The sequence below is a fragment of the Rhinolophus sinicus genome, chromosome 16 (assembly GCF_057876585.1).
Source record: "Rhinolophus sinicus isolate RSI-liver-muscle chromosome 16, RSI-T2T, whole genome shotgun sequence".
Classification (NCBI taxonomy): Eukaryota; Metazoa; Chordata; class Mammalia; order Chiroptera; family Rhinolophidae; genus Rhinolophus; species Rhinolophus sinicus.
In genome coordinates, this window is record NC_142516.1 from 97,395,621 (window position 1) to 97,423,045 (window position 27,425).

Consider the following 27,425-nt stretch of genomic DNA (forward strand, 5'->3'; position numbering starts at 1 on the left):
AAGCCCTCAAAGATAAAGTATAAACATTTACCAGGGCAGCATGAATGACCTAAGCTAAAGGATTAAAAAACTTCAACACTTACTCTCTTATTAGTCTTGAGTAAAACTCTTAAATATTTGTGTCTCAGTTTTCCTATTTTCTAAACAGGATAGAAATACTTGTGCTGTGTATATGTCACTTTTGAATAAAGCTGGTAGGCAGGAGGAGGAGGTTATGGATGGTTTTGAATTGTTCTCTGTCTACCACCCTCGTCCTATAGTGGATGATTTAAATCAGTTTTCATATTGGGTTATCTTTCTACATTTAATATATTTTATTGTTTATTTCAGACAAAGATAAATGTCTTTGGAGCAAGTTTTAAAATAAGAAATTACAATAGCATAGTAAACACACTTCCATCTAGAGCAGTGCTTCATTATTATTGTTATTAATATTATAAAGATGACAATAATAATTATTAAATTATTTATAATAATTGGTCAGTTCCTAAAATATCCTCATGGTAGAAACTTCATCTGGTCTCATCCTTAATATGTAAATCTCTACCTGACACATCATCCTACCTGATTATGCAATTTCCCTTCTTATACACAATCTTAATGTTATTATTCAAGTATTTATTCGCATGACACTTGTGTCATATTAATTCTTATATACAGGAATCGCCTGTATGCCCAGGCATGTATCGTATGGTTTTGTGGTAAGCACCCAATGGTCCCCATGTTTGTTAACTCTCTTTGTACGATACCTATGACAGTGGTACGTACAGAAAAGTGCTTTTAAATTTCATAATGCTACTGCTGCTGATGATGATAACTTAGTTTCTACATATTCATTGTTGTTTTTAAATAAGGAAGAAATGTGAGCTGCTTTGTCTCAATATCAAATGGCAAATTTCAAACTCTATTATACCTTTGGTTTTTAAAATTCGATACAGCCTCATTCAAGATAAATTTTGGTTATGTGATAATCTACTCTGTTTTGTTGCTGTTATCCTACAAGTATCATTTTTCTCAACTAAACCCCAGATATATAAGAAACAGATGTTTCCTAAGAGAAATCTGTTTAGGATTATTTTCACATTAGACTTCCTTTGTGGTTATTCTTTTATGACAAGAAAAATAGACCTTGGCTTTCCTTACAAATTTTGAGAATGAAAAAAACAACAACACACACACACACACACACACAAAATGCTTAGCTTAATTAGAACGACCTCAAATGTGTCCCATCCTATTCCGAGACCTTTAAGTTTTCAAAATCATTAATCTAATTGCTGTCTTGGAAACACTGATCTAGTTTGCTAAATGCATGTTGCTGATGTTATTTGCTGGACACCCAGACATAACCAATATACAGTCTACTTCCTTTCCATGAAGACTAAACGTGCAGTTTGTCCCTGACTAACATCAGTTGTCTTGAGAACTGGCTACAAGACTATTCTCACTCAGCCTGACATTTCATTTCCATTATCAGCCAACAGAGTTAAAGCTTTTATTGTGTCAGTCAGTACCTCACCCCAACCACAGCCCGAGCTTAGGTTTTACTGTCTGTTACCTTGGGCAAGCTCCATCTTGATAAAGAAGCAAGGTATGTTTTCCAAGATCATAAAAATATTCAGTAAACAGGTGGGAATACTAGTTTGTAGCACTAAATCACAGCTAAACCACTGAGTCACCCCACCTATTTATCTTGACATTGATTTATTTATCTTGTCTCTTCAGTATAAAAACCTTTCAAGTTCATTTGGTGGCCAATTAGCTGATTTATTTTATGTATTATCTGTTACAAAGACTGCCGTCAGTTTTTCCCCTTCTATTTAGAGCTAATTACCACAGTTTCATATCCACCAAGTGACAAGTATGTGGCCTAGTGATGTGTCTTCTTATAGGCCCATGAGTCCCACGCACTATGGAGAGGATTGGGTTTGGTGAAGATGGAGTTAAATATGTGAGGTTTCCTGGAGTACATAACTCTTGAAACTGAAATGATTTGGAGATATGTGGTTATTTTTGTGGTTCAAGTATGTTACTTTAGTACCAGTGGAGTTGGTAAATACAGACATACAAAGCCTCGTAATACGAAATTCTGAGTCCTCTCATGTGCATCAACAAAAAACAACCTTTTACTAGTATAATGTAAGTCATTAAAATAGTGTCCAATAAAAAAGAGCTGTGGTATCAACAGGACAATTTCAGTAAAACCAACTAGAATGCCATTGATATTTCCATGTATCTGAACTGAAGTTTTAAAAGCATCTAGTACTTTGAAAACAGAGAAAAATAACACACGTTACTCTCAAGCCCTAAGCCAACATAAATCTTTACAAGAACAGCATGACGACTTAACTGCTTCAGTTGTAGGAATTTGGAATTTTACTCTGCTAAGTTTGTACCAGGAGTGAAGTGTTATCCCAATGTTGATGAAAGGGTTACAGTGGAAATGATACAGGTGGGAGTTAAGTAAACTAAAACTCAAATTTCTCTAATCACTTTCATTAGGGATTCTTAGAATACTTTTGTGGGTAACTAATCCAAAATTTTAAAATATTTGCATTTTTATGCTGATCAGGAGATAAGTTAATAAGACATCTACTATTATAATGAGAAAAAGATAAGATTGGCTTTAGGTGTAAGAGATAAGGAATAAGATTGAATTGAGAGCAAATTATCAGTCCAGTCTATATCATTTAATGTTAAAACTAATTATGCAATTTTTAAGAGTCAAAATAAAGCTAACAATTAGAAAACCACCTGAGAAGGGAAATGAGATGGACAATTTTCCATAGTTTTGCACAGTTACATGCATTACAATTTTTTTGTGCTGGCTGGTGTCCAACTCATATCATTTAGCGATGTGCCTTTTTAATTATTAGCCTTAACAGCACCTGAACAGAATATTTTAGAGCTGATCAATGAAAAAATGTGCTTGCTGCTAAATAAATCCATTCTGTGAGCTCTTTGGCACATTATTTAAGACACAATCGATTGAGTGCTTGATGAAATCCTTTCCGCCTCAGACTGTGATGGCTTCTTCTAACATGGTGTTTATATATTTAGCAGTAAAAGGAATCAAGGGCTGCCACGTGTTAATAAAGTAGAAACAACTACAGCAAGGATTCTACCATGAGGGCTGTTATCACTCGTGAAATGCAGTTAAGCAGTGAGACAGAAATTCCTAGCCATAAATCTAGTTTCTAAGTTGATAATATGGAGACACTGATTTTCTTTCTGTTATTAAGTCTGTACAATGAGGATGACTAAATTGTTTGAAGGATTAACAAATAATGCTTCAGTACAACTGTGATAATGAATGATAGCATGATTGTTCTTCAAGGAAAACAGTAGTAACTATTGGAAAAAATTTTATGATGCCAAAAAAATATAATCTGAAAACAACAACAAAAACTGCCACCACGTCACACTTTCCTCTTCTACCAGTCTGAATTCCCTTTGCAATTTTTCATATATCCTCCTAAAATAAATTACATCAGGGGAGTGGCAGTAATAGTTATTCTATTTGAGATATTTCTGGAAAGGTCCTACTTCTGTGACAAAGCCCCTCAGTTACAGCCTGCATCTTGGTCTGCCTCAGAGAAAGCCTGTTCCCCAAATTAGGCTCATGGCAGTTGAGGTGTTAGGTTAGAACTGGATGGAGAAAGACCAACACTCCCTCCTAACTACGTGAATCTACAATCAATGCTTGTTGCTCTTGCACTATGCACTGAGGAAGTAAATGGATGGAAAGAAGGAAATAAATATTGAGAGTTCTCTGTGTGGCAATCAGAACTTAAGTTTCACATTTATTATACCATTACATCGTTTGTACAAAAGGTTCCCCATTTTCTACGAATGAGGAAACAGAGGCTTAGGGAGGTTAAAAAACCAACATCAATTAGTTGTCAAATGGTATGGCTGGAATCCAAACTTGGGTTTCTCTATTCCTAAAAAACAATTCAGTATGTAATTAAATAAGTAACCAAAAATTCACACAAAATTAACTCACAAATGTTTTTAAAGAAAGACACAGTAATTTCACACACACACGCGCGCGCACCCACACACAAATTTCATATATAGTGGAACGAAATTAAATATTTTAAACTAGAAAAATTGTGTAGGATTTTACATGTATATATATCTAACACTAAAACATTAATATTATTCCTTAAAATTATTCTTAAGCAACAGACATTTCAATACATACCTTACTTTTGTAAGACAGTTTTTAAATTTGTCTGGCAAGCAAGTTTGCCAACGATCAACATTTCCTGACTTAACTATTTATTATAAACTGACGTTTTCTCCCTGAATCCTCACAGGAAATTCAGAACAGAATATTCAAGTCTAGGTTGACATGTACTGTCACAATGACAAAAATGACAGATAAAGACAGGGACTAGCCAAAAATAGCAGCTCATGCTCATGGTTCCTTTTATGGTGGATCTCCATAAAATGTCTTTGTTTCAATTCTTACAAGAATAGCTGTGGTTCTCAAAGTGTGGTCCGCAGATCCCTAGGGGTGGGGTGCAAATCTCTGATCTTTCAGGTGGTTTGTGAGTTCAAAAATTATTTCTTTTATTGTACTAAGATGGCATTTCCTTTTTCACTATGTTGACATTTGTGCTGATGGTGCAAAAGAGTGGTGAGTAAAACTGTTGGTGCTTTAGCACAAGTGGCCCCAGACTATCCTTAAAGACAATGTACTCTTCACTGCCCTGCACTAGCAGGGGAAAAGTGAAGTGCAAGTTTTACTTAAGAATGATGCTCTTGATGAAGAAGTGAAAACTATTTATTTCATCAAATCTCACCCCTGAATTATACATCTTTTTAATATTCTGTATAACAACACAGGAGGAAAGCATAAAGCCCTTCTATTGCATAGGAAAATGTGATGGTTGGCTTGAGGAAAAGCATGTGTGATTGAGTTGCTGAACTAGATGCTTTTTCCATGGGGGATCATTTTTACTTGAAAGAAGTGACAGACTATATTTATTCAGACCTGGGTATCTAAAAGACAGCTTCTCAAAAAGTAACAAAGTTAGACTGTCACTTAAAGGAAAAGTGATAATATTTGTTGCCAGTGATAAAATTCAAGCTTTCAAGAGAGAATTAGAATTTGGAAAATTTGTATCTACTACTTTGAGCTTGACAGCTTTCAAACAATTAAAGACTTTACTAAGAATTGTGTGATATAAATGAATATGATTTTTTTTTTTATATTATGTAATGAAATGTGTCAACATTTGGAAGATCTGTATAAGCAACATAAATAACCAAGACATGATGTTACAAAATTATGCATGGGTAAAAGATACATTCAAAGTGCAAACTAGAACAATGGACTTTAAATGTAACAGAATATGAAAAGTTCATTGATAAGGATTCAGATTCTGCATATCAAGAAATTACTGCTTATTGGGTTTTGGTGTAGTATAAAAGAAGAATATGCATAATTACCTAAAAAGGCTATTATTCAAATATGCCTCTTTTTTTCGAACTTCATAACTGTATCAAGCTAAATTATTTTTCATACACTTCCACCAAAACAACATAGCAATAAATTGAAGCAGAAGCAGATATGAAAATCCAGTGTTATCTTCTATTAAGTCAGACATTAAAGTGATTTGCAAAAATGTGAGAAAAGTAGCAAAGCAGCCAGTTTAATAAACATGAAATTCTTGTTATTAAATTTCTTTTTTTTTGTTTTGGAAAATATGGCTCATTAAAATGTGAACATGTAATGAGTTTATTATTGTTATTTTAAAATGAATTTATAAAAATAATTTTAAATGTCTGCTCCAATTTCTAATGAACAGAAAATTTCTCATTTCTAAGACAGTAAATATCAAATAGCTATAACCCACATAAACAAAAGCTTTTTGGAGTCCTTGATAATTGTTAAAAGTTAAGGAGTCTTGAGACCAAAATATTTGAGAATTACTGTGCTATAGAAATAATACGTGTTCAAAAATTATATGATTATAGAACAAAGATTGAATTGTGTTTAGTATTTACCTTCTGTTTCTAAGGTGACTTAATCAAATTGGGGACATAGTTTTTTGGGTTTTTTTTACCTTGCCTCTCTTTGGAAAACTGCCCCCCTTGCCATTCTCAGTCTAAGTGGCTTCTGGATCAGGGGTAGGCCAGCCTGAGCCACAGACCTTACCTGTCAGAGCACTACATCCTGTGGAGGGAGCAGGTGACTCAGAGGGCCCAGAGGGAATGTCTGCTTTTACAATTTTGGCTGTGTTGCCAGCTCTGGGAATAGTGCAAGCCTAGAGCTGTGGGTGGCTCTCTTTGCTTAAAAGTGGGAAAACTACTGAGGGTGCCAAAAAATGTATACATATTTTAAAAAAGGAAAAAACTGTATTAAAACTGTAATAATATATACTGATAACAAAATATGAACACAAGTCATGTGTGTACATTTCTTTGGCACCCCTGGTATTAGAATGTGGCCAACACAGGTAGTAAAGAGAAGGGACAAAAAGTGTCCTGATGACATTAAACCTCTGTAACAAACACCCTTTGGAGATAGTTGCATCTCTGGCCTTTCTGGTTATGAAAGCCAACACATTCCTTCTATTTAAACTTTCATGAACTGGATTTCCATCACTTGCACTGAAATGAATCTCAACAAATACAGAATTTGATACCTGGAAGTGGAATGTTACAAATAACAGACTTTAAAATGTGATCCCAGCTGAGCGGAAGTGAGGTGGAGGATGCATCCATGCCAGCCTGGGAAAAGGGCAAAAGCTGTTATTTGCTAGCAAAGCAGCCAGTGGAAAGGTGCCTAATGTATCTTAGAATTCAAATCACTTAAATATCAAGAATAAAGTTCCAGGGGACCAGCAAAGAAGTGTCAGAATCTTGGAGGGTATAGGTTACTTCTTTCAGCCTTCCAAGAAAAAGATGGGCTTCAGCTTAATCTGGCAGGTCTGGAAGCTGAGAGAAAAAGAGATTCAGTCCTTACTAAGAGTCATCCTTTCTGCCTGTGCCTGACACTCCAAAATGGCCAGTAGCCATGCACCTTTGGGAATGGCAGATGTATCAATCTCTGCCCCAGGCTAAAGAGGAAGACATAATGGGAGAAGAGATTGGGGTCCTGGTGAGCCAGGGAGCTGGAGGATCATTTCTAAACTCTTCCAGCTGTACATTCCCTGGTAACACAGAGAACTGTTACAACTCTCTAAAAGCTGTCTTCAAGAACCCCACAGCCCTAAAAGGGGAGGGGTGGTTAGAAGTGACCTCAGCTCATTGTCTCCCAGTTTGAGGTCCAGACATCATGGGGGAGGGGCCGGCCATAAAAGCAGATTGCTCAAAGAACCAAGGAGGGCTGGAACCAGAGTGATGGGCTGCGACTATACAAGAGTCAATCCAGGGAATATTCAGGAAATACAGAGACCAACAATTCTACCAGGAGAACCAGTAGCTTTGCCAGAGAAATGCCAAGGCTCACCAAACAGCCCTGAGCATGCCCAACTCACGAGGCAAATTTCAGCCCCCAATCCTGTACCAACAGGCAGTAGGAACTGAAATGTCTTAGCTGTTAGGATGAAAGCTTCCCCAATGTGCACCTGCCGTGTAACTCTGCAGGACAATGGAACAGGGAGTAACTCCCAGGAAGCTGCAAGAGGCCAGCCAGATACTTGAACAAAGATCTCCGTCCACTGCCAGGTCAAGGAGTTCTTGCTCTCTCTGTCTGGCACGAGACGACTGCTATGAACCTGAGATCGCTGTTTAGTGGGTGCTGTTGTGTGGGGTGTTAGGCGGAGTCTCAGCTCCCGCTACCCACATAACACAGGATATGGTGAGGCCAAAAAGAAACACCCACGGAGCCATAGGTAGGGGAGTCATACCACTATAGTCTCACTGGAGGCTGGAGTCACACGACCCTCAACCTGCTGTCTGCTTTTCTGCCAACCAACCGACTCCCACTTGCTAACTGCAATCCGCGCTTACCAGCCACCATCTTCTTGCCAGCCCCCATTTTTCTACTAGCACAGCCACAGCAGTTATATTAGTGGCCAATGGCTCACTGGTTACAGCTGACGGCCAACTAGCCACAGCTGATGGCCATCCAATCACAGTTGATGGCCATTTACTACCTGAGCCAGCACCTTTCCACGTGAGGCCGAGAGCCTGGAAACTGCTTTCTGGGGCTCTGTCCCCACAGTGCCCTTCCCTCCCTTTCCCAAATGGAAGCTTTGTTGCAGCAATAGTGTTTTCTGTCTACCATTATGAACTGATAGTGTTAGATATATCATTTAGCCAGAGGTTACCTAAACATGAGCAGCTACGTTTAGACCCAACCAAGAAAAACATCATTGTGGGGACAGAGCCCCAGAAAGTAGTTTACAGGCTCTCGGCCTCACGTGGAGGAGTGCTGGCTCGGGTAGTAGATGGCCGTCAGCTGTGGCTGATTGGCCGTCAGCTGTAGCCAGTTAGCCAATTAGCCGCTAATATAACTGCTGTGGCTACGGAGGAGAAGAGAGGAAAAAGAATGGGGGCTAGCAAGAAGATGGCGGCTGGGCTGGCAAGCGTGGATGGCGGTTTGCGGACAGTGTGGATCCAGCCTCCAGTGAGAGTATAGTGCCGCCAGAGAGAATATAGTGGTATGACTCCCCTACCTATGGCTCCATGGGTGTTCCTTTTTGGCCTCACCATATCCTGCGTTATGAGGGGAGCGGGACCAGAGACCCCGCAGGCTTCTCCGCACGACAAATGGCGCAGTGAGCAGGGTATGGTGCCGGCCAAAGCTCTCCAAAGGATGGTGGAGCAGTTTGTGTGTATGAACACTGAGTCTCTGGAAGACCAGGAGGAGCAGCTGCTGGAGAGCTGGACCGCTGAGGAGGGGTGGGAGGACGTGGACGGTTCTCCCACCAGCACAGGAAAAGCCATGCAGCTGCTGGAGAGATGGAGCCCCGTGGAGAGGTGGAAAGATGTGGACGGTTCCACAACCAGCACAGGCCGGAGAAAGCAAAGGTCGTTGCGGCCCTGTGGGCCGGGGAAGTTCCTGCTCAGGCAGCCCGGATGCAGGACTTATAGTCCCAGGAGGTAACGCTTGCTGAGTCCTCCATGGGAGGTGAGGGTGAGGTCAAGGTCGTCCCTCACCCCAGGACAGCCCTGGCGAATGACTATGGACTATGGGGAATTGCCTTCCATCCCTAATTTAATGGACCGCTTGACTGTTTGTTTGGGAACTGTTAGTGGAACTGGGGGATATTTGCTTTTGTCTCTTGACTGGCTGCCATTGAGAATATGTAAGCACCTTGATTGTGAGTCGCTGTTGTTCCAGCAGGGTACCCTGAGAGGCACAGAGAGAGTGGCAGTGCCCTGAGAGACCTGGCTGAGTCCAGGAAGTCTGGCTGAGCCCTGAAGATACCCTGGCTGTGCCCAGGAAGTCGGGCTGTTCCCAGAGAGAGTGGCAGTGCCCTGAGAGCCCTGGCTGAGTCCAGGAAGTCTGGCTGTGCCCACAGAGAGTGGCAGTACCCTGAAAGCCCTGGCTGAGTCCAGGAAGTATGGCTGTGCCCACAGAGAGTGGCAGTGCCCTGAAAGCCCTGGCTGAGTCCAGGAAGTGTGGCTGTGCCCACAGAGAGTGGCAGTGCCCTGAAAGCCCTGGCTGAGTCCAGGAAGTGTGGCTGTGCCCACAGAGAATGGCAGTGCCCTGAGATATCCTAGCTGTGCCCGGGGAAACTAGTGGTACCCTAAGAAGTCCAGGAAGTCTGGCCGTGCCCAGAAGTACTGGTGGTGCCCTGAGAAACCCTGGCTGTGCCCAGAGAGCCTGGCTATGTCCAGGATATTGCATTCACCCCCAGGCTCCTCGCACAGGTCCCCTCGCGGAAGACGCTTGTCGCGTAGATTGTGAGGCGAGAGCCTGTAGGGGTGGAGTGTGGGGGCAGAGCCCCAGAAAGTAGTTTACAGGCTCTCGGCCTCATGTGGAGGAGTGCTGGCTCGGGTAGTAAATGGCCGTCAGCTGTGGCTGATTGGCCGTCAGCTGTAGCCAGTTAGCCAATTAGCCGCTAATATAACTGCTGTGGCTACGGAGGAGAAGAGAGGAAAAAGAATGGGGGCTAGCAAGAAGATGGCGGCTGGGCTGGCAAGCGTGGATGGCGGTTTGCGGACAGTGTGGATCCAGCCTCCAGTGAGAGTATAGTGCCGCCAGAGAGAATATAGTGGTATGACTCCCCCATCTATGGCTACGTGGGTGTTCCTTTTTGGCCTCACCATATCCTGCGTTCTTGTGTGGGGAGCGGGAGCAGAGACCCCGCAGGCCACCCGCCTGAAAGATGGCGCGGCGAGAAGGCCTCCGCGCACGACAAATGGCGCAGCGAGCAGGGTCTCCCGCATGACAAATGGCGCAGCGAGCAGGGTCCCCCACACGACAAATGGCGCAGCGAGCAGGGTCTCCCGCATGACAATCATAACTTAGACATCCTGAAATTAAAGTTGAAAGCAATAACTGAATGAGCCTAAGAGTTGTCTCTCTTTAGAGTGAAGGTGAGAGCAGTTTTCCTTGTAGAGGTATACTTGCATTTTATTAGCCAGGGCCATGTGAGGAATTGTATAAGACGGTGTATGTGGATGCCAGGAAGCCAGAAGGTGGAAACATAATGGGAGATGGAATTAACCTGTTTTGTTCAGCCTGGGATCTCTTTGGGAATTATCTCTTCCTCATCCTGAGTCCCGGTGGTTTGGATGCGATCAATCGCATCTCCTTGGCTCTAGGAATGGGCACATCCGAGTCTGACCAGTTAAGTACTCGATTTCTTCAGCCACAGGGATTAAGTCCAGCAAAGGGCACGTGACCAAGGTCAGCGCAATAAAAGCTGTCGCTGGGATTTTTGTTGGAGGTGTTGAAAAATAGACTTTTGAAAAAATTAGAAATCCAGCTGCCAGTATAATGTAAACCCACAAGTATTGCTAGTCATTTTTGCTGCTTTGTGGAGAGAGACTGCCCGATAATGGAGCCAACACCTGGCTTAGTAAACCAGAGAGGTGAGTGAAAAAGTATTATTTTGAGCTCCTGGATCTAGCCATACTGAAAGTTAGATAAATTTTGGCTTCTCAAATTATTTGGGTCAATAGATACCTTTTGTGCTAAAGTGAATCTGAGTTAAGTTTCTGTCACTTTCAAGCAAAAGTATCCTAAGAAACACAATTAAAATGATTTTTATTTAATTTTAATTCTTTCAAAAAGAAATAAGTGAACTGCCACTAAAACAATGATTTCTTTTTTTTTTTGAAAAATCTGATGTATTTCTGGAATCCAGTATGTATTTGTTTCTTTAACAAATATAGCACTCATAGAGGAATCATTGATAAAGAATCTATGGGAGAAAAAAAAAAAAATCACTGTGACCTGAGGTGGCATTAGGAGGTAACTAAGGTCACTAAAACCTATGTTAGGGGATAATCCCCCTGGACAAAGTGGTGAGAGCAAATTATTTATTATTTATATCCTACTTACATTAAAAAAAGTTTTGAGTCTCTTTTCAGTAAAAGGCATTATGTAATAAAACCACTGAAGCAAGTTAAAAATAAAAAGGTCCAAATTATGAAGTGAGGGAGGAAGCTGAATTGAAAATCCTAGGTTGAGTCTCTATTAGAATTAAGAACAAAACTTGTCTCCGAGCTTCTGAAAAGGCAAAGCACAATGGGTATTGACAAGTTCTATAGTGTGGTTATCTTTAGTGAAGGGAACTAGCTCATCCGAGAGAGATTATTTTAGTTCTAGCACTAACGTCTCGAAGTAACATATAACCTAGAACTTCATATACTAGCACCAAATAATATAAACAAGAGTCTTTATGAGAAGCTCCTATAAGATGTAGAAATGTTCTTTTTATGACAATTATGGAAAAAGCTCGGAGGCCCTTGTTAAGTTATAAATCTAAGAAGGCAATTCTGGAGGAGGGTTAAAATTACACATGATCTGTTCTTGGTCATGTGGTTTGGTATTTGAGCAGATGTTATAGAGTATTCTAGGTGAAAGGCAGGTGTGAGTAGCATGGCCTTTAAGACCACCCCCCACAATCATCTCTTGACTCATAAAATCTTGTAATAAAGGTTACACAGCAAACCACTGGAAACTAAAGACCAAGATCAATCACAAGAAATTAAGTGTCTAAAGCAGATTGCTCACTAAAAGGATCTCTACATGCACTAAAAACCCTTTAGGTGAGCAAATTTTACAGAGAAAATCAAAGTCTCACTTGCATTTCTTCCAAGATGGGGAGTAATAAGTATTGTAAGAACATATAACAAAGAGCTTGGGACTAAGTCTTAGAGAAGAGATAGAGTTCTTAGAACAAAGAAAGATGCTTTTAATTTAATACTTTTTATCACTCTGTAACCATAGCTTTAGTCAGGTCCTTGCAACCTCAGTCTAGACTTTTGCATTACCTTTCTCTCCAGGTTTAATACTTGTGGATTTACTTCAATTCCTCCTCCTCCTCCTCAATTATCTTCACTATGTTGATCAATTTCTTATAGGCCCTACTGTGTTTTTTAAATGCTCTAAAATGAAGACTGTATGTTATACTTACAAATCCTTCCCTAGCCTTTTTGATTTATCTTCTGGATTTTTGTTCCCCTTTGTTTTTGTTTGTTTGGTTTTTTTCCATTCTACCATCCTTGCTAATGCCTCCAGTTCTGTCTGGTATATAATCTGCCTCCCAGGTAGCCGGGGTCCTTTAGGCTTTACGATATGGGGCATTTATTATCTCATTCCTCATATTTCCGGGGAGGGCAGGGAATGGCCACCCACCCTCCTGGAGAGATGAGGACTGGAGGAACACTTTTCATCCCCCAATTCCTCCCTCACTTAATCCTCCCCTCCTCAGGAGTGATTTATCACAGAGCATGGTCCTCTACAGCCCTTGATGGCCTACACACATTTATATGTTTTACATGGTCAGGAAAAAATGAGAAGAAGCATATTTCATGACACATTACATTATGTGAAACTCAACATTTCGTGTCCATGTTATGAGTTGAATTGTGTCTCCAAATTCATATGTTAAAGTCCTAACCCCCAGTACTTCAAAAAGGTCGTTACAGATATAATTGGTTAATACTGGTCATACTGGAGTAGAGTGGGCCCCCCAACCCAATATGACTGGTGTCCTTATAAAATGGGGAAATTTGGACACAGAGACATGCTATGTGAAGATGAAAGCACAGATCAGGGTGATGATTCTACAGACTAAGGAACACTGAAGACTGACAGCAAACCACCAGGAGCCAGAAGGGAGGCACGGAACAGACTCTACCCCCAGCCTGCAGAAGGAACCAACGCTGCCCACACCTTGGTCTCAGACTTCAAACCTCCAGAACCGAGACAACATATTTCTGATGTGTTAGCCACCCATTCTGTGGTACTTTGTTATGGCCATCCTAGTAAAGAACACAACGGCTATCCTCATTTATTTACATATTTACAAATCGTTGCTCTCATGTAACAACAGCAGAGTTGAGTGGTTGCAACAAAGATCATGTTGCCTCAGAGCCTAAAATATTTGCTATCTGGCCTTTGACAGGAATAGTTTGCAGACACCTGACTGATCTGATTGGTGAGAGAGGAGAAAGGGTCATGAGGAAATGCAGTCCATTCTGATATCTCTCCTTCCAGAGCTGGCCTGTGTTCCTTCCTCAGCATCCTCTCTCACCACAAAGGAGGCCTGGAAATATCCAGCTGATCTTCCTGGGACCAGTGAGAATGTTCTATACATGGTAAAAGTAAGGAAAAAATAGGAAAGCAAGTTGGGGATCCAAGGTATGGTCTCCAGTGACTCTCTATCAGCAATCAAGTTTTTACTTTGATCTCCTTCCAGCCCCTGTAGGTTTTTCTCAGTTGGTGTTGAATCTGGAGGAGAGACTATGTGATTCATTGGCCTCAACAAACCTCAGCCTCTTCCTCCTTATAGCAGGAGTGTTGAAAATCTCATTTCCTTCTTGAAGTCTCTCCAAAAAGGAAGTAAGTGCTGATGTATTTTTTTACCCTGGCCATATCCTCTCTGAATATACAATTCTCATGACTCATTCTTAAACTCTACACCACATAAAACCGCTTGTACTAATGCTTTCACAAAGTTTACATATTTTTTTATGCTAAGATATTATGTATTCTTACAAGTATATGCTTGTGTTTTTACAGAGTAGATCTAAATTACTATAACCTTCCTCAAATTAGGAGCTCCTGAGTGAGTTTTTGTTTAACTTGAGGTCTGGTTTGTTTAATAACCAACACAATTCTGTGCTAAATAATTTGGTTTCCCTCGTTAATACAGAAAACCCTACTATTCCATTGCTAAGTTATATTCATGAAGGTTTATAAGGAAGAGAAGATGGAAAAGCCACTGGTGATAAATAATAACTGTGTAGTTTGAACAAATAGTTTAAGCACTAATTAAACTATCTAGAAATACATCCGAGAAAGAAAAATCAGTCTCAAATCTATTGCCCATAACTTGTCATTTTCTCAATTAACTCATTGATATATGTAGAAAATGCCCATTACATACAAATTCTCTCTGGCATCCTGAGGATGGAGGGGCATGAAAATTAGAAAATAAGATAAAATGAACAGTTGGTGTAATGCAAGGTCTCTGGTCCTGCTCTTGGCGGGTGGACACAGAATATGGTGAGGCCGAAAAGGAACACCAACAGAGCCACGGACAGGGGGTTCAGACCACTATATTCTCGATGGCACCTGGTCGAGACACAAAAGCAAACATCTGCCAGTACCCCAAAGAGGGATCTTCCTGCACCCCAGTCTTGCTGGCGGCTGGGCGAGACACAGGAAGGACGATCAACATATAATCCGCTTCCTAACCGCACTTGTTAGCTGCAATCCGCGCTAGCCACTGCAGTTATATTAGTGGCTAATGGCAATCTAGTTACAGCTGATGGCCAACTAGTTACAGCTGATGGCCATCCAGTCACAGCTGATGGTCAGCTACTACCAGAGTGAGCACATTTCCACATGAGTTTAAGAGCCTGGAAACTGCTCTCTGGGACTCCGTCCCTACAGTTGGTAAAGGATCTTGATGTTCAGGCTGAAAAATCTGGCTTTGATCCAATAGATGTTCACAAAGGATAACTGACAAAATGGAGTGTCGTGCGGGAGACCCTGCTCGCTGCGCCATTTGCCGTGGGCAGCTGCCTGAGGGGTCTCTGCCCCGGTTCCCCACACAAGAACGCAGGATGTGGTGAGGCCAAAAAGGAACACCCACGGAGCCATAGGTAGGGGAGTCATACCACTATGGTCTCACTGGAGGCTGGGTTCACTGGACGTGCGACCTGCTGTCCGTTTTTCTGCCAACTGACCGACAACTCTCCTCCATTCTCCTCGACTCTGCTCCTCTCTCCTCGGCTCTCCTCTGTAGCTGCAGAAGTTATATTAGCGGCCAATTGGCTAACTGGCTACAGCTGACGGCCAACCAGCCGCAGCCGACGGCCATCCACCACCCAAGCCAGCACTCCTCCACGTGAGGCCGAGAGCCTAGAAATTGCTCTTTGGGGCTCTGTCCCCACATGGAGAGACTATTTGAGGAAAATCATTGTGGGGACAGAGCCCCAGAAAGTAGTTTACAGGCTCTCGGCCTCACGTGGAAGGGTGCTGGCTCCGGTGGTGAATGGCCATGGGCTGTGGCTGATTGGCCGTCAGCTGTAGCCAGTTAGCCAATTGGCCGCTAATATAACTTCTGCAGCTACAGAGGAGAGCCGAGGAGAGCGGAAGAGGAGAGCCGAGGAGAGAGTAGCAGAGGAGAGAGTGGAGGAGAGTCGTCGGTCGGTCGGTCGGTTGGCGGAAAGGCAGACGGCAGGTCACGCGTCCGGTGGGCCCAGCCTCCAGTGAGACCATAGTGGTATGACTCCCCTACCTATGGCTCCGTGGGTGTTCCTTTTTGGCCTCACCGTGGCCTGCGTGCTTATGTGGGGAGTGGGAGCAGAGACCCCGCAGGCCGCCCCGCCTGAAAGATGGCGTGGCGAGAAAGCCTCTGCGCACGACAATCATTCCAGCAGTTGTCACTAGATATCTTAGCTTGAGAAACTGTACTATACAACATCTGACCAGTGGGGAGGAAGGGCGGCGTAGGCTCAGCAGTCCCTTGGCTGGAGGGAGCTAAGGATATTCAGGGCGATAACTCATCCAAAGGCAGGGCAACTGTGTGTAAACTCAATGGGGCATTGCGGGAGGAATGGAACAGCTGGAGCTTGTTATCTGGACATTTCTCTGGCTCAGCCCCTGTGGACCTCTCAGGGAGAGGGGAACACAATAAAAAGGGAGTCAAATTGAAAAGAGCAGTTTCCTTAACAACTCTGTTGAGGGCAGTGTTTAACAGCATTTGTAACAATGGAAGCTGGGGGTGGGGGTGCAACAAAGGGCACTTGCCCACTCTGGGATGACCTTGCACCTGGAGCTCCGAGCTGCACCCAGGAGCAGCCTAGAGGCGGAGCAGCGTAACACGTGACAGAATGTAACACTCGGGCAGCCTCCACACCTTGGGAGGCTTTCAGCTGCTTCACATGTCCAGCCATAGATGACATCATGAATTCCAAACTGGATCATAAAATAATGAAAACTCTGCCTGCCACCATGGAGTTGACAAATCCAAGTCCCAAACACATGTGAATTTCTCTACCCGCGACACCTACCCGCGACAAGATTCTTAGGGGAGAAAAAGACCCTGAGGCCCTAGAACAAGATGCAAAAATTGTAAATCTGGAATTCTAATAAATGGGAGCAGAACCTTCAGATCAGTGTGTGGTTACATTTATTGCTTCCAGGTTGCATGGCCTGTGAAACACAACCTTCAAAGATGTAAAAGAGGAGGGGATATGGTGAAGAGACAAGCATTAGAATGCTGGCTGTGTTAAATAACAGCTCTGTGACTTTGGTCAAGTCATTCAAATGTTCTGGGCTTCAGATCCTGGATCAAAAAAGTGGAATCTTTCACATGCCCTGACAAGGGGGTTGTGAGGCTTAAATGGGTTCATGTGTGAGAAAACCTTATACTTTAATAAGTCTATTATTATAATTACATGGCGTATTGCAGAACAGGCTATCTATAAAAGGTCCAGGGTGCACTAATTTCCAGCTGTCACCTGATGTAAAAATGTGTTTGTGTTGTCTAAAGCCCTTTTCCAAGAAAGTAATTTTCTCACATAAAACGTGTCCCGACAAGACCGAGAGCTACTTGAAATGGCTGATTTTAGGAACCTCTGTGTATGCCTGTGTATGCCAAAGGGACATGACTGGGAAAATGCAGCTATAGCAGGCACAGGAGAAATGAAGGGTAGAAAAGCCTTTTGGGCAGTAGAAAGTGGGGATCATAAAAATCTTGGCCTTATTTTAAGATTTCCCAGTGTATAGGAGAGTCAGTGTGATCGTGTTGGCCGTGATGATTCTCCTGGGAAATCTTAACTTTAAATTGCCGGCCAATCTCTATTTTGTGTGTCCAAGAAGAGCAATTTATTACTTTTATGAAGCCACCAAAAGCCCACAATGAACGGAGAAAAACCCCCAAAACTAATTATTGAGCAATACGTACCATCACACTAGATATATAGTGAGAGTGATAGACAGAAAGCTCTAAAGATGGGTAATAAATGTTTTGATGAAACAAATCTAAAATTGCCCCTAACAGAACGAGGGTGCTTCCTCACCTCCATAAACTCTTTGTACCCCTTCCCCCAGGAAGCAAATTTCTAACATTTAATGATGCTCTGGGAAGATGGATTTTCCCTGGTAAGCGTCCCTGAGGACTCACCGCCACAGAACAGCAGTTTCCTTAGTCAATAACAATAACCCACCTATATATATGTTTCACAATTAGCAAAGCACTGCATATAATTAAAAATTACTTTATTGCAGAAAGGATATTTGGGAGCTCATTTAAGCTCAGGGAAGTAATTATGCAGATTAGATTCAGGACATCCTCTTGGCCTGTTAGGATTATATATTCCTGGCATTTTAAGAGTCATTGTCTTTGGAATTCATCTTCCACTCTTATTTAGGGCAGAGCTGCTTTTCTTAATTAAGAAAACCAATATCATCTTTGAATCAACTCCAAGTTCATCCTTTTAATTCAAAGTAAAAACTGATCCTTTTACAGCTGTGGGAAGCCTAACTCAGTAATTTCCACTCTAGTCACATAAATCTTTCTTTATTGGTCTACAAGGTATGATCAAAAGATATGGCGAATGTTTAAATAAAAACAAATTTATTACAGTAAAAGACATATTGTCATTAATCCCCCTCAAAATACTCCCCCTCACTTCCAACACACTTATCCCATCATTCGTGCCACTTTCTGAAGCAGTTCTGGAAGTCCTCTTTCGTGAGTGTCTTTACTTTATTCTCCATCATGACAACACTCTGTGTCACACATCGCTCCTGGTACAGCAATTTCTGTCAAGTGAAAACATTACAGTGTGTCCTCATCTACCTTATTCACCAGATCTGGCCCCATGTGACTTCTGGTTCGTTCCCAAAATCAAACTGACCATGAAAGGTAAACGTTTTCAATCGATTCAGGACATGGAGGCAGCCACAACAGCGCAACTAAAGACACTCATGAAAGAGGACTTCCAGAACTGCTTCAGAAAGTGGCAAGAACAATAGGATAAGTGTGTTCGAAGCAAGGATGAGTATTTTGAGGGGGATTAATGGAAATGTGTCTTTTACTATAATACACTTTTTAAATTTAAACATTCACCGTATTTTTTTACTATACTCGTATTTCTTGGGAATAACTCTCTAGGTAGCTGATTCTTTAAACTTTCTCTCATTATTTGTTTAATCCTCTAACTTGGAGTCTATAAGATTATTTAATTGTTTACAAATAAGTAAATCCATGGTTTGGGGCATCATGATGTCTTTCCTCCTGTCTTAGCACCTAGAGCTGCTCTGTCCACTAGCCACATACGTCCGGTGAGCGTGTGGAGTGGGGCTAATCTGAATGGAGGTATGTCAGAAGTACAAAATGCAGAGCAGATTTTGAGGATTTAGTAGTCCCAAAAGGAAGTAAATATCTCAGTGGTAATTTCTGTGTGTTGAGTACATTTAAAAATGATGACATTTTAGATATAATGGTTCCAATAAAATATAGTATGAACATTAGTTAATTTCCCCTGTTCCTTTAAAAAAAAAAGTGGCTAGAAAATTTAGTTACACATGGGGTTCACATCATACGTTTGTGGGCAGTGCTCACCTAGAGCTTTCAACTTTGCATCCTAGGTCTTTACCCCAGCTCCCCTGGTTCCTCCCGCTCAGTGCAAGCCCAATCTCTTGGCCTATTTTCTTTTCCCACAGGAAATAATATTCCCACCAATCATTCTGTTTAATTACCTCTGTCTTAGCCAAAGAGAAGTATCTCAGCCCACATCAGTTTATTAGTTATAAGCACTCACTTCCACTCATAGCAAGTATGCTGGCCCTGCAATTATTCCATTAGAAATTGAAACAAAACAAACGAACGAACAAAAAACCCAACATCTTCTATTCCTTAATTCGTAAGTCTGGAGACTTAGAAGAAAGTGGGCAGAGACATGAGAGCATATTCACAAATATTCCTACTGGTCTGGAAAGCAAAACCAACTTCCTGGAAAATTACACCCAGTAAGACAGTTCCACATGGAGTGAAAGAAATTTCTTCCTGATATTCAGGGAGTGCATACAGGTTCCTCTGAGAATGTGGAGTTAACAGAAATGGATGGTGAAACCAGTAGTGTTTTTCTTGAAGGAAGTTCATAGGCAGCCCGAGGGAGCAATGGGGCTGAATATTTTCCAAGTGCTTGACTTAAACAGCAACACTTATTTTCTCCATTGTGGTTTGCTGTTATTTCTACACTTCTTCTGTTTTTTACAGACAAATCAATCCATGCACAGACATGTTTATAACCAAGCATTGTGAATCCCTGATGCATTCAACCTTGACTTACAAAGACCAGAATATGGGAAGACCCACCCGCCTGTCTCCAGGCCCTCTCTACCTGCTGCCTCTTCCGGCCCTGGCTCCACTTTCTTTCTCCAGCCTCATGTTCTGCCTGGGACCCATTAAAAACACACTGGAGGCTTTAAGGGAATCAGTGAAAAGGCTGTGGGAAAGCAGGAAACCATTTAGGGGGCTGGTCTCCCGAGCTCTGCCCCCTGCCTCTGAAACAGTTTCCTGTGCATTGCTTGATTTGTTTTTATTTCACTGTGTTACACTGCCAGAATTACCCCCACCACAGATTTATTTGGGTTAAGAGAATCTTTTAAAAATACAAATAGTCCTGAGAGTGTTAAAGGAATTTCAGTAATTCACACGTTAGTGTGAATTTATTCAACCAAGTTGCCTCTCTCCTGGTAATCAGCAGCCCACTCACTGCTTGATTTCCTCAGCTTCATTGCTCTTTATTGACAGAAATCTAATATATATACATTCTAATAAATTCTAATAAATATAAAATGAAATATTAGAAAGCTGCCTACATGTGACTATTCCTTAAATCCACCAAGATGTGAACATATTAGTGGCTAAAAAAGTCATGTCAAGTCTTTTAAGACATTTTATTTCAGGCGAATTCATAGCATTCTTCCTCACAGCAGAACAATCTCTCTGATTTCCTCCAGTAAAATGGTGTGAAAATTAGGAAGCTTAGAGGAAACATCATTTCTGCTCCATGAAGGTTGGAGGTGGGTAGCAATTTATGGGCCTACGGTCTTAAGTGTGGGGAAAGAAATTCCATCTTTTGGTTACAGCAGTTTGGGGAGGACAGAGAAGACAGACAAGGTGGACCAGGGGCCACTGGCATAGCTGACCAACTCATTCGCCCCACTCACTCTCCAGGAACAATTGTGTAATTACGACAGACTATGAGGTCTGACCATTGAGTTCGCAAACATGTTGCAACAATGTTGCTGACTTTTTTTGATATCAGAGGGATTATTCATTATGAATTTATACCATCTGGACAAACAGTGAACCAAGTTTACTATTTGGAAGTGGTGAAAAGGCTGCGTGGAAAAGTTAGACCACCTGAACTTTTCAGCAACAATTCATGGCTCTTGCATCACGACAATGCACCAGCTCACCTGGCACTGTCTGTGAGGGAGTTTTTAGCCAGTAAACAAATAACTGTATTCGGACACCCTCCCTACTCACCTTCTCTGGCCCCCAGTGACTTCTTTCTTTATGCAAAGATCAAGGAAATATTGAAAGGAAGACATTTTGATGACACTCAGGACATTAAGAGTAATACGATGACAGCTCTGCTGGCCATTCCAGAAAAAGAGTTCCAAAATTGCTTTGAAGAGTGGACTAGGTGCTGGTGTCGGTGCATAGCTTCCCAAGGGGAGTACTTGGAAAGTGACCGTAGTGATATTCAGCAGTGAGGTATGTAGCACTTTTTCTAGGATGAGTCCACAAACTTAACTGTCCTATCTCATATGTACTTCAGGACACTGACATTCATGACCAGAAATGAACAGTCACTTCTGCACTCTGTATATCTTGAATATCTTGATGGAGATTTTCCTGGAGGTTTAAAGTCTTTAGGATACCACTATGCTGTTTATGTACCAAGTCTACATAACTCACCTAATTGGATCCTGCTTGTGAGTTGGGCCATCCAAGTAGGTCCAGTCTTTCATAGGTCACTTAAGGTCATAACACATAACTCAAAAAGCCACAGAAAACATTGTCCTTCACGACTAAAATGTCCTTAATCCCTGTTCCAAGTTCATAACACAGAAAACAACAGTGGAGAGACCTTGAAAACTTAGGAAATGATTATTTCTCCAATCTACTTGCAAGAGAACGTATATTAGTGACACTTCTAAGTTCTACATCCAGAAGACCCAACACAAAAACAGCAACCTTTACAAGCAAACTTACTCTGTTTTACACAGCGTAGGCACTCGATAAATTATTTGCTAACTGACTTGTTCAATGTGCTTTTGAAATCACTGTGAAATGTACATCCTACTTTACTCATAAATGCATTTTCTCTAAATACCATCTTTCCATAGACATTAAATCATTTCCAGCTACCATCTGCTGTGTAACATTGGCACAGGCGTTTGTGCTACACAGGTCTGCCAAGTACAGAATTTATTACAACAGTGGATGCTGCTATGAATGTGTTTAATCTGTAAAGGCTATAAAACAAACCAAAATGAAAGCCTTGAATTTTTCAGATACATCATGTTTAAAAATACTTTTTAATAATTCAGAGGAGAAGTAGTATGTTTGGTTGGTAGCTGGGGTGATTACATGGGCAGATACATCTAGTCAAGTCTTCAAGAAGGCAGCGGCCACATCGGCTTGTGCCTGCATATTTTCACCCACACAACTGGGCAGCATTCCTGAAACAGATGTCTTTTTACAGAGGAAAGGTCCCGTACATCTTAGCTCTGGTAAATACTCTCTAAGTCTACAGGCAATGAAAGGAAGGACCTAAACACTCTAGAATAGTCAGTCATGATTTAATTATGGAACACAATATAAGGAATAGTGTTTTATTCTTTAAGATATTGCTTAAAAACAAAGCAAATCACAACAAAAACCCAATATGGGGCAGTCTCTGTTTTATATCTGCTGACCACTGTTTACATACAGAGAGTCCCTGAGAATTACTACCTCCGCCTGGTGGCAAAGTCACAGCTGCTGCTATGGAGGCTGTCTTTCACATACTCTTCTCATTTCTTTGACCATGTAAAAAGGCTTTGAACTTCCACCACAGAGATCCAAGTTGTAGTTATGCTGGAGATAATGGCAAGGAAGAAGTATCAGAAGGCAGGACACCTCCCCCAGCATCACCTCCTGAGGCTTCTCCTCTCCCCCATTTCCATAGTTATTTCTCTTCCAGCTAAGGTGCAGCAGCATCTGCCAGATCTCCAGCCCCCTTTGCATTCCAACTCTTAGAAACCCCTGGCTATTAACTCTTCCTTAGCTTCTCTAATTAGACTCCAGGAAATTCACTGCATATAGGTATCCTCCAAAGTATAGAGAAACATTACTTGAGACCCACGACCTATCTGTGTCTTACCACCCTCTGACACTTTTCTGGGAAGAATAAAAAGTATCAATAGGTGGATATTATGTGAAGCCCCTTTGCTCATTCTTTTCCTTATAAATTCCAATGAAAGCACTTAGAAGGCTTGCAGAGGAAAGAGCTGTTCTTGCTGTATCTACTATTTCTTACTAATCAAGAAATGAAAGACATAGTCACAAGAAGTTAGCAATGGAAAGAGCAACATGCTGCCCAAACGCTGGTACTCTCAGGGAACAAAAAGGGGGGGTGACCAGAAGTCTAATATGAGTGGAAAAATTCTTCCAGGAATTTCTCCTAGATAGAAAGTCTTAGCCCCTGAAAACGCTTCCACTCTTTACAACCTGGAATGCATGAACTTTTTGTGGTGTGTATGTATGTATCTATCTTCCTTTCCAGTATTAAAATCTTGCCACAACATTAATCCAAATGTGTCTGAACAGCAAATCCTTACACTACCGCACAGGAGAAAGGAGACCATCAAGCTGGAATAACTAGAAAATTCCTCGGTCTGAAGCATTTTATGTGTGCCTACAATTTTCAGTTACTATGCTAAGCACTTAACTTACTGAGATAAAGTGACACAGTCTAGACTTCAAACTGTTTCAAGTCAATGAAGGGGGGAAAACAAAGAAATCTATAAATAACATTAATGTGATATAAATAATACAATGCTGGAAGAACAGGAACCTTCCTATAGACTGAGTCTTGAGAACCTAGTAAAGTGAACCAGTGTGAAAAAGATACAAAGGGAATTCCAGGTTAAAGGAGCAATTGATGCAAATGCAAGGAGTGTGAGGAGGATACAAAGGTCGTTTGATATGCCTGCAACACTGAGTCAAAGTTGGAGGAGATGAACGGGGAGAGATGGGAGAAATAGGCGTGGCTAAATTGTGAACAGTTTTACCTAACATGCGGAGCAATTTGATTTTCTACGAAAGAAAATATGAAGACGTTGAAGGATTTTCAATAGAACAGTGACATGATCACTCTGTTTGCATTTTGGATCATGGATGAAGAGTATTAGATACTAAGTACATCTAAGAGGAACAGCCATGACTAGTCCGACCAAGGTAGAAGCCAATATGCCAAACTTTGGGCATGTTCTACTAAAAGTACGTACAAGTCTTACAAGCAATAAAGGCTTAAATAAGCAGCTTTATCCTCCATCTTCTGCACAGCGCTAGTCCCCATGGGAAACCTGCCTGGAGCTCAGATATGTGCCACATTCTGTATGTCCAGTACTTTATGGGTGAAATTGGGTTTTGCAGGCTAGTCTGAGAAAATACAAAAACGATAAGAAGTCAGATGAGTGAATGTATGTTAGGCTGACATAAATCTGTATGGGAGGATTTGTCTCCTATCTTGGAAGAAATTTAGCCAATGACAGACTTCCTTCATTGTGGGGCCTCTGAACTGAGGATTTGTGCAGAGGAAATGGCAGTGAGTTGCCTTTTAGAAAGTACCCTCTAGAAAGAAAAGGAAAACAGCAAGGGAAGCTTTCAGGGTCCACTGTCCATCTGCCAAAAGAGTCACAGTACAGCAGAAAAAGCTCTTCTGCCAAGCTGACCCCTGCGTGCATGCTGTCTGTTTATAAATGAACTTCTTGAAAGGAATGCCCAGGGCACACGTTGGTGTGAAAACAGATAACAGAAAAAGGTTGTCGGAGGTTGTGTAGATCCCAGCGGTACCATCTGAGGCCGTCCACTCCTCTTCTCCACACCTTGTGTCAGTACAATTGATGGAGGACTCACGTTATGATTCTGTTCTGAGTGGACCAAACAATGAAATATCCCAAATTTCTTATCTAACCATTTATAAAATTACCTTGTTCCGATCTTGAATGAGTTAATTTGGAAATGAATTACCTTCCCCAGGATAACTAAGAGCTTACTGTAAAAATTAAGTAACAAGAGTTAAAAACATTAGAAAAGCAGCTAAGACAGGTCTCATATGCCTCTTTAATAAATAACATTCCCTTAAGAGGTGATAGACAGCAGATGATAGCATCCTACTGAAGATGATGGCTTTCTCCTTTCTGACTTTCATTGTTAATCTTTAAAAAAAATAGAATCAATTTGTTATAAATGCTTTCCTCTTGGGCTGAGGAATGCTCTGAGAAGAAAGGCATGTATAAAAATTTGATATTATCTATCAGTCATATGGATCAAAGCAAATATAATTAAGCTGTACTATCTTTTTCTTTTCCTTTTTTAATTAGAAACAATTGTTTTTTTAAAGTGAACTTTACTTTTTAGAGAACTTTTCGTTTCACAGCAAAACTGTGTGGAAAGTACGGAGGTTTCCTATGTACCCACCACCCCCACACATGTACTCAGACTCGGCCGCCATCACCCCCCACCAGAGTGGTACCTTTGCTACAACTGATGAACCTACATTTGACACATCATTATCACCCCAAACCCATAGTTCAACGTAGGCTTCACTTTTGGTGTAAATTTTATGGATTTTGACAAATGTATAATGACATGTACCCGTCATTATAGTGTCATAAGAGCAGTTTCACTGCCCTAAAAACTCTCTGTGCTCACCTCCTCAGCCCTTCTTCCTCCCTAACCCCTGGCAACCACTCAGCTTTTTACTGTCCCCATAGTTTTGCCTTTTCCAGAATGTCATATAACTGGAATCAACAGTCTGGCGCCTTTTCAGATTGGTTTTTTTCACTTAATAATATTCATTTTTATTATTTTTTTTTTTTAAGAAAGGCATTACAAAAGTTCAAGGCCATGTATGTTGGCATGGCACAGTGATAAACAACATGAAAATTCAGGCATAAGTACTGGTTTGGCCCCTTTTGCCAAGTCAATTACCTTTAGTAGGCCTTGGTTTTCTCACTTGTAGAAGGAGGATAGCATTAAAACCCATCCCACTGACTTTATGATGTTGTTGTGAAAATCATGTCTCTTTTCTAAAAAATTGAGGTCATAATGCCTAGTTGTAAGGTTGTTGAATGGATTAAATAGGCAATGTGTGTGAATAGCTTAGCACAGTGCCTAGAACATGTGACATGTTTAATAATGGTAGCTCACAATGTGATTTATATTTTAATGCGTGCTGAATATTTTCTATTTGACCCTCTAAAACCACTGACTGTGTCTTTCCATCCTGCTTTGTGGGAAACAGTTTCTACAGGAACACATTAATTGGGCACCCAGAGAAGGCTAGAAGCAGGGAGGGAGGGAGCTGGGTATTTACTCCCTACGTCTCCCCTATGTCGGGCTAGAGTTTGGTGGTGGCTGCATTCCTCTTCCAAGGCCAGCGATCATGCTGGCAACCATCTTAGAATTGTTTCCCCTCAACCCTGTTCATACCTTTGGAAGTAATCTCCTAAGTTATCTATTTTGAGGTTTCCTGTCAGGAAAACACATAATGTTTGCCCTTCATATTTACTGGCAAAATAATCATTACTGTTTTACATTGTAAAACAGCCAGGGAATCAAAATCAAGAACTATAAGCAACTCCATAAAACCTTGCAAGTTATTGCTGACATCCCTCTATCTCCAACACTGGTCAGAATTTATGAAGACATACTTTTGGATTCAATTTTTTAAAAATGGGAAAGAATTTTTAGAGATTTGGAAAAAATATACAAGATAATTAAAAGTTGTAAAATGCCAATAAGAAAGGCTGGTCAATTTTTCCTCATTAAAAATACACCAAAAAACACAACTGAAAATTCCCTGGGTATTATTTAGCTTGGTAGAACAAAGATAATTTTTTAAATAGAGTATTTAATCTCTGTGGCTGATGTTTTGCAGATGTGTTCCCCAATTTGATACCTCTTTTCTGGAACTTTGAACAGTGAGATGTACTATCCTAATAGGGAAGACGTTTGTAATAATAGTTCAAGGGTATTTTCAACTGCAGCATGAATTTCCACTAAGAATGAAGAAATCAACTGAAGGGCCTACAATCCACTGCTATGATTCTACTTATCACAATAGACTAATAGTTTTATCTTAAAAACCACCAACTGCATTTTCCCCAATTTAATAAATATATGTTTTTCATTAATCATCATGTTATAATGAAAAACAGGTCAACCCTAATGTTAAATTAAAAACAAGAAAGGTAATAGAGAACATGTGAATGTGGTGATTTCTTTACTGCATGACATTCCACCCAGAATATTCTGTAATAAAGCTACTTACTTTAGTTTTTGGTCGAGCTCCAGTTGACATTTGGTTTGGCACACCATCAAGATTCTGGATGTTTCCAGTTGTATTTCTACAAATTCCTTTCTTCTGATAATTTTTTAAAAGATCAATCTTCAGGTTTATAGAATTCTCTATTAAAAAAAAAATTAAACAGGTTTCTTTCACAAAGAATTATTCCTAGGCAATAATTCAACTAAATT

At 41.0% G+C, this 27,425-nt stretch overlaps 1 protein-coding gene across 2 annotated transcripts in view; it reads right to left on the bottom strand.

The window, feature by feature from the left end:
- Nucleotides 1–27,425, bottom strand: part of STARD13 (StAR related lipid transfer domain containing 13) — a 494,577-nt gene that overhangs the window by 326,445 nt on the left and 140,707 nt on the right. For both annotated transcript variants that reach the window (XM_019736522.3, XM_074330029.2), the window contains exon 2: nt 27,220–27,356. In XM_019736522.3, coding sequence (XP_019592081.2) covers nt 27,220–27,249 — 30 coding nt within the window. In that variant the 5' untranslated portion in view covers nt 27,250–27,356. The remainder of the gene's footprint in view (nt 1–27,219; nt 27,357–27,425) is intronic.